The sequence below is a fragment of the Leptinotarsa decemlineata genome, unplaced genomic scaffold, assembly GCF_025532065.1.
Source record: "Leptinotarsa decemlineata unplaced genomic scaffold, Ldec_3_MD MMD2_P_RNA_scaffold_4, whole genome shotgun sequence".
NCBI lineage: Eukaryota > Metazoa > Arthropoda > Insecta > Coleoptera > Chrysomelidae > Leptinotarsa > Leptinotarsa decemlineata.
The window spans coordinates 3614565-3627886 of record NW_027412531.1 but is presented as its reverse complement, the minus strand read 5'-3'; the positions used below and the strand labels follow the sequence as shown (position 1 = coordinate 3627886).

Genomic DNA, 13322 nt, shown 5'->3' with positions numbered 1-13322 from the left:
GCAGTCAATAAAATCCGAAACAGCTCTTTAAATGACAGAATATTTAATCAGCTTTGTGTTGCTAATGATGAAGAGTTCAACCGATTGCTATTTCACACAGAAGTGCGTTGGTTATCAAGAGGTAACTGCCTGACTCGATTTTACAATCTATTTGACTCTGTAATAGAGTTCTTGGAAAACAAAGACAAATAATTGCACGACAACCTCATCACTTCAAAGAATGATATTGCGTACTTGATAGAGCTGTAAAAATTATTTAATGATGTCAATCTCCAACTTCAAGGTGACGACTTGATTTGATTAAAACAAAAAACGTCATTTCTGCTTTTGTAGCCAAATTGCTCTTATAAAAGAATAATATCGGCAGACGTGAGTTTCGCAATTTCCCTAATTCGTCAGCAGTATCCTTCAACAACGACGACTGTTTACTGCCAACATTTGGAGAATCTCCACGGTGATTTCGCAGAACGATTCCAGGGCATTTTAAAATTGGAAATACCGGACTGGCTGTTGGATCCTTTTTCAAATGTCAAATTCGAGCCTGATATTAACAAACTTGTTGAAAATCATCAAATTTGTTCTTCACATTAGGTTAGTTTTAAAATTTAAATTGAAATGTTTATTTAAAAAACATGAATAAAAGTTTTCCTATTATTACAAAATGGCGTTTTACATTACCCTCATCAGAAAGTCTTATTTTCACATGACACACGTAATTTATTTATTAAAATAATGACTGCGATGTGATTCTTAAGATGTAGTAAAGTAAAAAAATTTGGGGGGCCCTAGAAAATAATTAATTCTCGAAGTGGGCGGCAGACAAAATAAGTTTGAGAACCTCTGGTCTAGCTGATAACCAAGCCACACTTGAACTTGATAATATACCCGATAAAGATGTTGATGGGCAGCAACTGAGGTTGGAGGAAGACAAGGTAATTGTACTTGAACAGGGGACAGATGTTGTCTCTAGGTTACAATGGCGTATGTCTTATAAATTAAGGGACTGGGTTTAAATTCACCTGAAATTTTTATAGTTATAACTTATGTATATTTTATATTATAAGTGTCAATTACAATGACCGATAGAAAAATATTTTAACATATATTACAACTACAGAGATGTATATACGTGGTGTACTCGTGCATATTATGACGATTACAACTTTTACAACTTTTTGAATCGTTATATCTCATTAACGGTGGCTCTTAGGAAAAAAGTACCAATACATTTTTTATAGATAATTTTATGATCTTCAATTTTTGCCACAAGTATTTTTATGATAAAACTTACCTTTTTACTGAAAATCGCGTAAAACTAATTTTTTTGATCTTTGACTTTGAAGAAAAATTTTTCCATACAGGTGAAAGATGGGGAACTTTCAAATTTAATTTTTAACCATATTTTAAACAATTTTACTGATTTTCAGCTTAGTAGGAATTTAGGTAGGTTTACTCTTATTTTTTGGTATAATTTGACCGGACTACAGTTAGTTTAAGCAATATAAAAATGCTCTCACACATTAGAACTGCAACACTCTTCTCGACGCGCGTCATCAGGAGATGGAACTATGATAATTTCCTAGTGAAGTTTTTGCTTATTCAATACAGTGGTTCATAAAAAGAACAATGGACTTCTTGCAATGGGACCGTTCTTAATTCTCATGACACACTTTGCTAATTCCAGTCATTCAAAAGCAAAAACTTCGAGGCAATCTGATTTCAAGATTATTTGGTAGTTTATTAAATAAAAGGTAAAACTGGAACCTCTGGCATAGAATAAATCCAAAACAAGCACCTTCAATTATCGGAAATCATCGACTTTATGTTGATGATAGACACTACCTTGCACTGACGAGTGGCCAAACAGCCCGAAACCGGTCTGCAAGTGTGTTCCAATAAATAATTAAAAATCTATTGCGGCAGTTGTACCGCCAACAGCATATCCAGGAATAACTTCAGTGAAGAATGCTACACTGACACCAGTCGGATATAATCCAACGCCCTTCGTGGTATTAGCCAGGGGAGTAGTTGTTTTCTGATAGGTGTCAGTCCATTAACCTACAGCATCTGGATTTGAGACTGGCCTGAACGAATTGTCCCTTTAGATGATTTGATTTATAGCCAATCTTCAAGTATGTCCACTGACTATATGTGATGTATATTTCATACCACTTGGGGTGTCCATATTCAGATAAAAAGTTTATTTGAAGACTTTTTTTATTTGAAATTCAAAAACAAACTGATTTTTTTGGAGAAATTAACTTTCATTTTTGAAGGTATTGTTTTTTTGTCACTAAATGTTTTTGGCAAAGTATATTTTCTTGTTATATATACATTTGTTTCATAGGATAAATGAGGGAATATTTCAAGTTGAACTCAAATTTTGTTTATATACTGAAATGATTTGGTTAGGGGGTTCAAATTTTTTGCGGAGTTTAAATTTGGTATCTTGAACAACATGGCACATCGAAATATATATTTTTGTAGAATTCAAATCTGTTATCGAAAATATGGTGATGCTTCATCTTGAATGCCACACACTGTATAACTTCATTATCCTTCAAAAGAAAAAATGTTTGTGCTCAAATAGACAAATATCAAGTTACAATCATAATACAATCCATTATTACGCCTTGGTCAAAGACGAAACGGACTGGTTTAAGTTTGACGATAGTCGTGTCACGAAGTGTTCTGGAGATGTAATGAATTTATTGGAGCCTCTGGAGACACCCTACATTTTGTTTTATAAGAGAGAGGACATTGGTAGATCACAAAATCTTCAGATGATGTGCTGCAGGATTTTCCAGGTTTTCCTGCAGCTGAAAAAGCAAATGCGCCACTGGAATCAATGAAGTCGCCCTGGAGCGCCAATTAATTTTTATTGTTTTATAATTTCACAAATAAAGGTTTTTTTTACAAAAAAAATACAATCCAAACATTTTATAATAAATAATACTATTTCACAGTTTTTTGTTTCAGATTCAAAAAATGGAACACCAAGCTCTTCAACAGCAACAATATGTAACATTGGAAGGTTTAGATAATTCTAATGCTCGGGCTCTCGTTGTTAAACTCATAAATGTTTTGCTCACTGTACTGCAAGTTATTTTATTGTTAGTAGCAACAGGTGCTGGTATCATAATGCCCTTTCTTAGGACAAGGTAAGATAATAATAATAATAATAATAGAATTTATTCATCAATCAAAGGTTATACAAGGCATTATACATACACATACATAACACTTATCAGACTAGTCAAGAAAGAAAAGAAGGTAATCTACAAATAAGTTGTTAATCAGAAACAAACCAGATAAATTGTACATACAATAGTCAGTCTTACAATTATGAGATATCACGAATTATAAAAGTCTTCAACATTATAAAACACTTTTTCAAGAAGAAAGTTTTTCAATTTATTTTTGAATAGAATGTCATTCAGATTCACATCTATCAAATCTCTTATTTTATTGAAACACTTGATACCAATATGCTTTGGTGAATTTTCACAGACTGATAACCTTGAATAGGGTTGTCGAAGTTTTTCTTTATTCCTAGTATTATACATATGAGTGTCTTCATTCCTCATTAGTTCTTTTTGGTTACGTTTTATGTACATAATCAGTTCAAGAATATATAAACATGGAAGGGTTAGTATTTGGAGATTCTTGAATAAAGGTTTACATGTATAATGTATTAATCACTCTTACGATTATTTTACGCTTGTGATAGCTATTGTACAGCAAAACACGTGTCGCAGTTTTCGTAAAACCCTTTATAGTGAAAATCATACAATAAACTGTATTAATGAGTTTTAATATAGATTTTCATCAAATATAGGCCAGTTCTATTTGTTTATAACGAATGTATACCGTAATTGAACAGCTAACTGTATTTTGTATTTTTTGGTTTGATGAATTTCATCCATAACCATAACTTTTCACCCATAACCAATTCTTTTTTCAGGTTAAGGATTCTTTCAACAATGGTAATAATGGTAGGAATAGCTTTTGTGTTACGACAGTGGCCAGAAGTTCAAGATATTGGTTCACACGTCATGAAGCGTCTCAAAGATATGCTGGATCCAGTCCAATAGTTTTAATACCTCATTCATTTGAGAAACAATTTTTTTGATTGACAGTTATCTATACTGAACATCCTCACATTCTTAGAAAAATTGAAAGTAGTACAGGGTGATTTGAAATATGTGTGGCAATGAATGCATAAGATGCACGAGGTTCAATACACATATTTTCAGTGGAAATAATTAAAGAAAATGTGACATACAAACGTTTGGTGTACAGATGATATGCTCAATAGATATTATAGTTGTTTTGTCTTTATTAATATGTGATAAAACGAGCACCTTGCGTGTGGATTAGGTTCTTCTAAGAAGGCACTGAAAGATAAATTCAATCTTCACTATTTTTCAGATCACTTTTGTTTTTAAAAAAACTAAAGTTTTCAATGTAGAGATGTATAGTGAAGATAGTATTTTACTAGTATTTATATTTTATTTATTTCCCAAATTTATTATCGAATTTTTGCAGCGTAGAGTTTCCACATTTTAGTTTAATCTACGAAGTTCATTATATTCTCTCCAGTTTCTAAAGGATTTATTTGCCATCTTAACCTTTCAATAAGGAACTGACCTTAATAAACCCCGTTGGTACTGGAAAATATGGTGTTAGTCTATTTTTTGTTTTTATAGTTCCGGATCACCCTGTATGAAGAATAATTCAGCCGTAATCTAAATTGTATTAGTGTTTTTTCTGAGATTACTTGATTGTGGAATTTTTGTGTTTGAATTTATTTCAGTTGCGTAACCTGGATGCGATTTTAAATCATGCCAAGATATTTTAAAAGTCATTTACTTTTATACAATATATTTTATTAGATGAATTAAATTAATATTTATTATGAAGAGATGTGTTTTTTATCCAGAGTATTTTGAAAACTTGAAATGATACCTCTAGATGATGAAATTTGAAAAAGCATTTATGAATGCTAAGTAGCATCAACATTCTTCATAAATTTTGTTGAAAATTATATAATTGAGAGTAGCATAAAAAACCAACTTTCTCCATGTAACGAAACCACTCTTGTTTCTTAGCATGTCGTTCGTATTCACGGGCATTATTTGTTGTGGTATAATTGTTGCCATTGTTTTGCTTTCTTTTTTATTTTGTGCTACCACTAATAAGCAACAGGCAATTTGCATTCAGTCCGTGGTATTGGTGGCTGCATACTCAAAAGGCCAGTATTGACAAACTACGTTAAACGTGGATCCGGTGCATTCCACTGGAACACAAGTTCTAAAACTATTCATTTATGACATTAAAAATAAAATAAATACAACAATAAAAATTAATTGGCGGTCCGGGGCGACTTCATTGATTCTTGAAAATAAATCACACTGTTGTCTTTTTTATCTAAATGCATTTTATCCAAATGATCTTGTAGCCTTGATGGTTTCATCGCCTCATTCGAAAATATTTTTTGACGAAGAAGGCACAAAGGCGAAGATGGATTTGTGGGATTTTCAATGAATCCATATTCCGCGCTATACTGCCGTTTCTTCTTTTTTGCTTCCAAGATAATTTTGTCTTCAAAAATGCTGAAGTAGAGAATCGAGTATTAAAAACTTGCTAATGACACCACTCACAGTATTCACCACTGCACGTACAGCACTTTACATAGCTAGTCGCTAACTAAATTCACTCGTTTTCGTAATATCGTCGAATCATTACTGGCTGGATGGCGCCCGCGCTTTTATATGAGGCAGCGGACGGGCCTAGTACTTTCGAGAATGGAGACTAAAAATTTCTCGCTTCGCATTGAAGCTTACCGCCATCTATTGTACAGTTTGACAACTATCGGACAGGAACTAGTTACTGTTTAGTCCCTTAGATGGAGTTACACGAGGAAACGCGCGTTAACTGTAAAGCAGCGGTAAAGTTTGTGTTAAAAGCAAAAAACATTTTTAAATTAGCTATCGCCCCCCAATCTTCTCTGTGACCTTTACTTCCCCTCTATAGGCCTCCAGCGGCCACTTTGAGAAACACTAGTGTACAGGCTAATGAAAACTAAACAATGAGCCTATTGTTCCAAACAATGAACAATTGCTTTAATATTTGAAAATAACTGATACAATTTTGGTACGATTTCATGATATTCTTGAGCCCTTCATTTCTTATTCTATATTCCACTTTTCAGCTCCAATATCTGCCGATTTAAATATTCCAGTATGTGGAACATCATGTACATAAAGCCATCACCAAATTTATAACTACAATATAAAATGTATTTACCTGGAAAATAAGTGAATTAAAACCACATAAACTTTTCCATTAAAAATGTAAACAGTGTGAACGACAGTAATAAGTCATTAATTGGTCTCAAAATCAAAGAAATTGCCGACATCTCACGTTAGTAAATCTAATCTGTCTTCGATGTACTGAGTGCAAACTATCATCCAAACTAGAGTCAGACTAAAGGTAAACTTTCACTGTTTTGTCTTATTATTTCACTTGTAGACGAAAAGGATGCTTTATATAGGCATGTGCTTAATTGATGACGTAAGTGTACTTTTTCGTCGACACAACTGAAAAAAGGTAGAATTTATTGGTAGAAAAAGTCCAATCATCAGAACACTTTGTTCAAAATGTTTATTAAAACAATATAAATCATTCTATGTCAAAAATTATTTAGAAACACAAAAAACCTCGCCCATGTCAAAAGAGTAACCACGATGAAAAAAACAAAAAACAAAAGTTAAATGATTATTAAAACTAGTGGTTATTGCGCTTGCTACTAAAAAAAAAACAGCAATTACCCAATATATCCACTGATTTGGCTACTGTGCATTATTTTTCATACTATATTCACCAGAAGTTTTAATGTTGGTCACTGAACATTATTAAAATACATAAATATCTTAAAAAATAAATATAAAGAAACTTCGCAAAATTAAATAAAATTCAGGAAAAATTTATCACAGTAATTGGTTATGAATAAAAATTATGGTTTCTGTTTCATAAAATTATAACTTTTCAATCAAGTCAAAGTCTATTAGATTAAAAATTAATGACTGAATTTATTGTAATTTGATTACTTATTAAAATTTATTGATTGTTGAGGATCCCATGCACGATTTTCATTAAGCTACTTATCCAAACAATACGAACAATCCTTAAAAACTATAGTTTTCAACTGAAGTGCTACACATAATAGCTTGGAGGCACTGTGAGGTCGCTTAGAAGGCAGAGTTCTTCTTCTGTAAATTTGAGCTTATGTGTTTCCCAATTATTATGGTGTGTTCGTTTGAAATCTCCCAAAGTTTTTCTTATGGCAGCCTGAAATTAGAAAAATTAGTTTTATATTTAATAAAATTGATACAAAGGTTCAATAGTCTTTAAAGCTGACTGTTCTCTCGAGAAAAATATCTGGTCGAGGCGGGAATCGAACCCACGATCTTCCGATCGTGAGTCGGGCGCACCACCACCGCGGCCAATTCCACATATAAAAGGTGTATATATAAAAGAGTAAAAGTCAAGTTTATAAAACAGTAGTCATAAAAAGTAACAACTTAAGAGCTCCTTAATGAGTAAGGATAAAAAATATGCATAAGTCAGTTAAAAGCTATCGTTAAAATATTCATTCAAAGTATAATAGGGTTTATCAGATAGAAATTGTTTGACTAACTTCCTGAATTGGAAGTCATTTATATTGGCAGATCTTATGTCCACAGGCAAATGATTGTACATTTTTCCACCGTTGTAAAATATGGAGTCTCTGGTAATGTTTTTTGTTGGCACAGTGAGTTTCAGAGTGTCTGCAGTTTCGGGTGTTATAATGGGAAGAGGATACAGCAAAATTTAATATATGCTTATTTATTAAACACACATATTCCAGTATAAATAATGCAGTTACCGTTAGAATATTATGTTTTTTGAAGAAGGTTCTACAGGAGTCTCTTGGTTTAATGTTTCCTATATACCGTATTGCCCTTTTCTGTAAAATTAATAGACTTCTGAATAAAGTTGGACTGCATGCTCCCCAAAACGGTATTCCGTAGCGTAAGAATCTATGAGTGCATAGTACGCCATCTTTGCAGAGCTGAACCCCAATTCTTTATAAATCACTCTAACCGCATAACAGCCAGACGAGACAAATTTTAAATTCTGGTCAATAACGATGCCTAGAAATTTAGTGTTACTTTTAGATTCCAGTGATCTGTCTTCAAAAACAGTTCATCAATTGAGCATCTAAATGATAATAAATTTGTTTTAGTTGAGTTAAAAGATAAAATGTTTGAATCACACCTATCTTTAACTTTTTTCAAGTCGGCAGAGATTATTTTGTGCAACTCACAAGTGTTTTTATTGTTCCAAAGTATGGTAGTGTCATCTGCAATAAAGGTGAACTTCCCAGAAATATTGAGCTTGGTGAGATCATTAATATATAATAAGAAAAGAATGGGACCTAACACAGAACCTTGTGGAACTCCAGAATTAATTTTCCTTTTTTTTGAAAGTTGAGATGTTTTAACCATTTGCGTCCGTCCCATTAAGTAGGAATCGAACCATTTGTGAGTTACTCCTCTGCATCCATAACGTTGGAGTTTTCTCAGCAGTATTTTGTGATCAACGCAGTCGAATGCCTTTGACAGGTCACAAAATACTGCGGCAGTCTTTTCACTGACATTTATCTCAGAATAAACTTTATTCAGAAATGAGAAAATAGCATCGTGCGTATTTTTATTATTCTGGAAGCCGAAATGATTTTCATTGATGATGTTATGCTTATTTATGAATCCAAGTAGTCGTTTTTTGACTAGTTTTTCAATGATTTTTGCGATGATATTCCACTTCCATTGCCTGATATTATATAAAATGATTTGGAATCCCTGAAAGAACTGAAAAAGAAGAAGTTAAAAACGAATAGTTAAAAATAACAATTATATTAAGCAAAAAAAACCTGAAATGAAATAAAATATAAGTAATAATAGAACAATTGAACAAAAAATAAAGAATAAACAGTTAAGAAATTCCAAGTCAAGTAAGTTCACGACGTTTCTATTGTTAGTATCCACAATCATCACCCGAAGACGATTGTGGATACTAACAATCGAAACGTCGTGAACGTGGCTTGGAATCTATTTATTCTTTATTTTTATTTTTTGTTCAATTGCTCTATTTTTACTTGTATTTTATTTCAGTTTTTTTTTTGCTTAATATAATTGTTATTTTCAACTATTCATTTTCAACTTCTTCTTTTTTAGTTCTTTCAGGGATTTCAAATCATTTTATATGATATCAGACAATGGAAGTCCGAACTAATGAAATTCATCATAAAATATTGGGACGAAATCGGTTCGACTAATTCTGTATATAGTCATTTCTCAGAGCACAAATAATTCACTTCTATCAGCAACAGAAAATAATGTGGAAGTGGCTGAAAATTATTGCCAACATTTTCCAATACAATTTTTCGGAAACAAAAAGAGCAAAAATGTTTTGTCGTGATCATTGCCTACAGTTACAGGGTGGTCCATTGAAACAGAACAAGAAAAATGTGAGATGATTGTAGAATTGTGTCAAAGCTATTTTACAGGTTCATTGGTCGTGGTCCGCATTTTCATACATGCAGACAAAAATATGTTTCTGGACAGTATTGCCATAAATTTTATGTAAAGTATTTCTGAATGACTTTGAGCATCTTTTCTGTTGCTGCAAACTCGTGAACAATTATTAGGTTTTCAAATTCACAACTCAGAAAGAAGTCATAGCAGAAATCTAATAATTGGGTATTATATCTGTATAGGTCCTTTGAATTAGGTAATACGGAAAATATTGCATCATAATGGTGATAATCTCAAGATACAGGGCGAAGTGGAAAATTTTTGTTTTTGTTATTTCATTGTAAGTAAAAAAACTTTACCATCACTTCTTTAGCGTTCAAAGAATATCCTCTGTAGGCATACTGCCACGGTATGTTTCAATGAACCTGTACAAATTGAATATTGTGCCATTTGTTTCACATAAAAAATGAGCTGTCAGGCCATTTTCCTTGGTTTTTTATCGCTTTTCTTTTGCTTTTCAAGAAAATATCTCATTTTCAATAGTAAACTCCCTGTCAGTGCTATCAATTTTGAGTGCTTTGGGGAAATTTTCCAACAATGTCGCAATTATCAAGTTCAGACCTAGTGTTTTTAGAGTTAAATGTATCAATTACGTTTTGGGGTTAAAGTTTTATTTTATTTGGTACAAGTAGGAGTTCTTCAATGATCCGATTCATCATTATGTGGCTAAAAAACTTGCCAAATATTCAGAAGAGTGCATCTTTGGCCACTCCGTGATGTAATCATGATTACTCAAAAATTCTACAGGAATAAATTGTTTAAGAACAAGACGTATACATTATACATTTCAATTTTTTTTTATATGTGAATCTGCAGTAATAGACTTTTTCTACGAATGCTATACAATGTGCCACTTCTCTCATCGCTCTCATACATTCAAAACGAAAGATTTCTCACGCAGTGAGAAATATCCGCCGTTACAGAGAGGAATAATTTCTCACCGTTATCACAATAACCCAAGTCAATCATGAATTGTTACATGTCAGATTGATATGACACGTTCTCCATGTTGACAACGATACGCCGACGATTCGCGTGCAATATCCAAGTAGCCCATTGTCGGAGTTACCATAATAACAAAACTGAAGCACTGCGTAATTATTGCTGTCAACTTACCCAACGAAAATAGTTTTATTGTTGATTGTTATAGTATAAACAGTTCAGATTTATTAAATATTGAATATAATGGAATACAAAGATTTAGAGTTGGAAAGTACTCCTCCAGAAATTGTTCAGAAAGCAATACATATTTGCAATAATTTACTACCAAGCACATCAAGAGAAAAATATGAAATCGCTTACAGTTTAGTTGTCAAGAAGATTGAAATCATCAACATTATGGTCTCAGTACTCGATGCTGAGGAGTACCTTAATTATTAAAAACTGTGTTGATATATCAAAATACGTAAAACTACGTGCATTTTTAAAACGCAAATCTGAACAACGTGCTCCAAAACAGTCAAAAACATCAACTTCTGAAGAAATTCAACAATTTTTAAAAGATGCATCTGATGAAAAGTATTTGCTGGTAAAGGTATGAATTGAAAATTTTAAAATTGTTATCGAAAAATGAATGTTTGGTTTTGATTTCAGGCTGCTTTAGCTATTGGCCTTACTGGGGCATGCCGTTGTGATAAACTTCGAAAATTAAAAATTGATGACATGGAAGATCTTAATTCGGCCCTTTTAATAAAATTACCCGATACTAAAACCAAGGTTCCTAAAAATTCGATAGTCACAGGAGAATTAATTATACCAAATTTATAAAAAATATGTGAAGCTTCAACCATGCACAAATAAAAAACGTTTTTTTTTAAATTAAAAAAATAGCAGATGTTCGAAACAACCTGTGGGGATAAATAAATTTGGCACCATAGCGAAAGAAATAGCGAAATTTTTACAATTACCGAACCCTGAATTATATACTGAATTTACTGGCCACTTTTTCCGAAGGTCATCTGCGACTATTTCAGTTAATGCAGGGGCAGATCTTTTAACTTCAAATCGCCATGGGGGTTGAAAATCCAGCGATGTTGCAGAATCTTATATCGACAACTCCATAACTAACAAAATGAAAATTTCAAATAGTATAGTAGAATCCATTCAGCCTCCAGCACCATTAAAACCTGAACACAACAATGCTGTGGAAGCTCAGTACGTTTCCCCATCAACTTCAACCGCAACTAATATTCCAATAACTTACCGAAAACATGTTGAACCAAACGACCTACCAGGAATTACTTTAAAAAATTGTTCAAATATAACTGTTAATAACAATTTTGAATAAAATATAAAAATGCGTTAATGACATACAAGTATTATTATATATATGTATTTAAATTTTCAATACTTGAAAACAACGCAACAGTAGAAAAAGTACCAGTGTACAATGCGTGAGAAAATGACATATTTGTCACTTCTGCACTCGTGAGAAATATATCGTTTTTCTCACTTGTTGTACAATATACTAAACTACTCAAAATGAATATAGAGACATGTCCTTAAAATGCATTAAGTAAAAAAATGTGTATTATTCTGTCAAACATTTATATTTATAAAATAGTTTATAGGTGCCTCTATTAAATTCAACTTACATTGTTTTCAAAATGCTGTTTTGTAATACGATTAATAAGAAATACAAATGAGTGTCAAAAACAAATATTTATTTCAGAAAAAAAAATTAAGAAAAATGTACATTAATAGTGAGTACTTCCACCCCTGGCTCTGAGAAGTTCGGCACAACGACGAGGCATGCTTTCCACCAAATTTCTAATTATTTGTTGTGGTAACTGCTCGTAAATCGTCAAAAGAGCATCTGCAACTTGGTTCAGATTTTGGAAGTGTTGATGATCCTTCAAACGACTTTCCAGTTCATCCCAGAGCTGCTCAATAAGATTTAAATCCGGACTATTAGCTGGCCATCTCATGACATTAATATTGTGCTCCTGTAGGAAATTTCTCACAACCCTGACTACGTGTGGTCTGGCATTATCTTGTTGTAAAACGAACCCAGCGCCCATACTTTGGACAAATGGGACGACATGAGGTTCCAATATCTCCTCTATGTAACGGACAGACGTTAAAGTCCCTTCCCGAAATACCACAAGGTCCGTGTGTCCTGTCAAATTTATACCAGCCCATACCATTATCGATCCCCCTCCAAATGGAACAATTTCTTGCACACAGTCATCCAAATAGCGTTCACCGTGACGTTTCCATACCCGAACACGCCCGTCATTGTTGAATAACATGAATTTTTTTTCATCTGTAAACATTACATTGGCCCACTGCTCTAAATTACAATTACGATGCTCTTGACGAAAGTTTCTACGATTTCCTCGATGAGCTGGAGTTAATCTAGGGGTTTCAACCGGTCGTCTTGCATGGAGTTGTACTTCGTGAAGTCGGTTTCGTATCGTTTGGTTCGAAATTCGCGTTCCCGTAGCTTCTCTAAGGCGATTTTGCAGTGTTCTAGCAGAGTCGGTACGATCCTTAATTGCCCAAAGTCGTAACAAACGATCTTCTTTGCGGGTTGTTGCCCTTTGTCGACGGGGATAAGGGGCTCTTTTTAGTATGCCAAAATTTGGTAGCGATTCCAAGCTCTGGAAACCGCAGAACGACTCACATTAAGCATTTGGGCTACACGACGCTTTGAATACCCTATTTCGATCAATGCCATTG

General features: G+C 33.1%; 2 protein-coding genes across 5 annotated transcripts in view; one reads left to right on the top strand and one right to left on the bottom strand.

Annotated features, from left to right (window-relative positions):
* The window catches only part of Dmtn (transmembrane and coiled-coil domain 2 protein Dmtn), a 140989-nt gene extending 136067 nt beyond the window's left edge, over positions 1–4922 (top strand). For all 4 annotated transcript variants that reach the window (XM_074186690.1, XM_074186689.1, XM_074186688.1 and 1 more), the window contains exons 9-10: positions 2980–3161; positions 3965–4922. In XM_074186690.1, the coding sequence (XP_074042791.1) occupies positions 2980–3161; positions 3965–4094 (312 nt within the window). In that variant the 3' untranslated portion in view covers positions 4095–4922. The remainder of the gene's footprint in view (positions 1–2979; positions 3162–3964) is intronic.
* A 1729-nt stretch (positions 4923–6651) lies between these two features.
* LOC111506471 (proteasome activator complex subunit 4) overlaps positions 6652–13322 on the bottom strand; it is a 98907-nt gene continuing 92236 nt past the window's right edge. Inside the window, exon 20 of the mRNA XM_074186687.1 lies at positions 6652–7353. Within this exon, the coding sequence (XP_074042788.1) occupies positions 7219–7353 (135 nt within the window). The 3' untranslated portion in view covers positions 6652–7218. The remainder of the gene's footprint in view (positions 7354–13322) is intronic.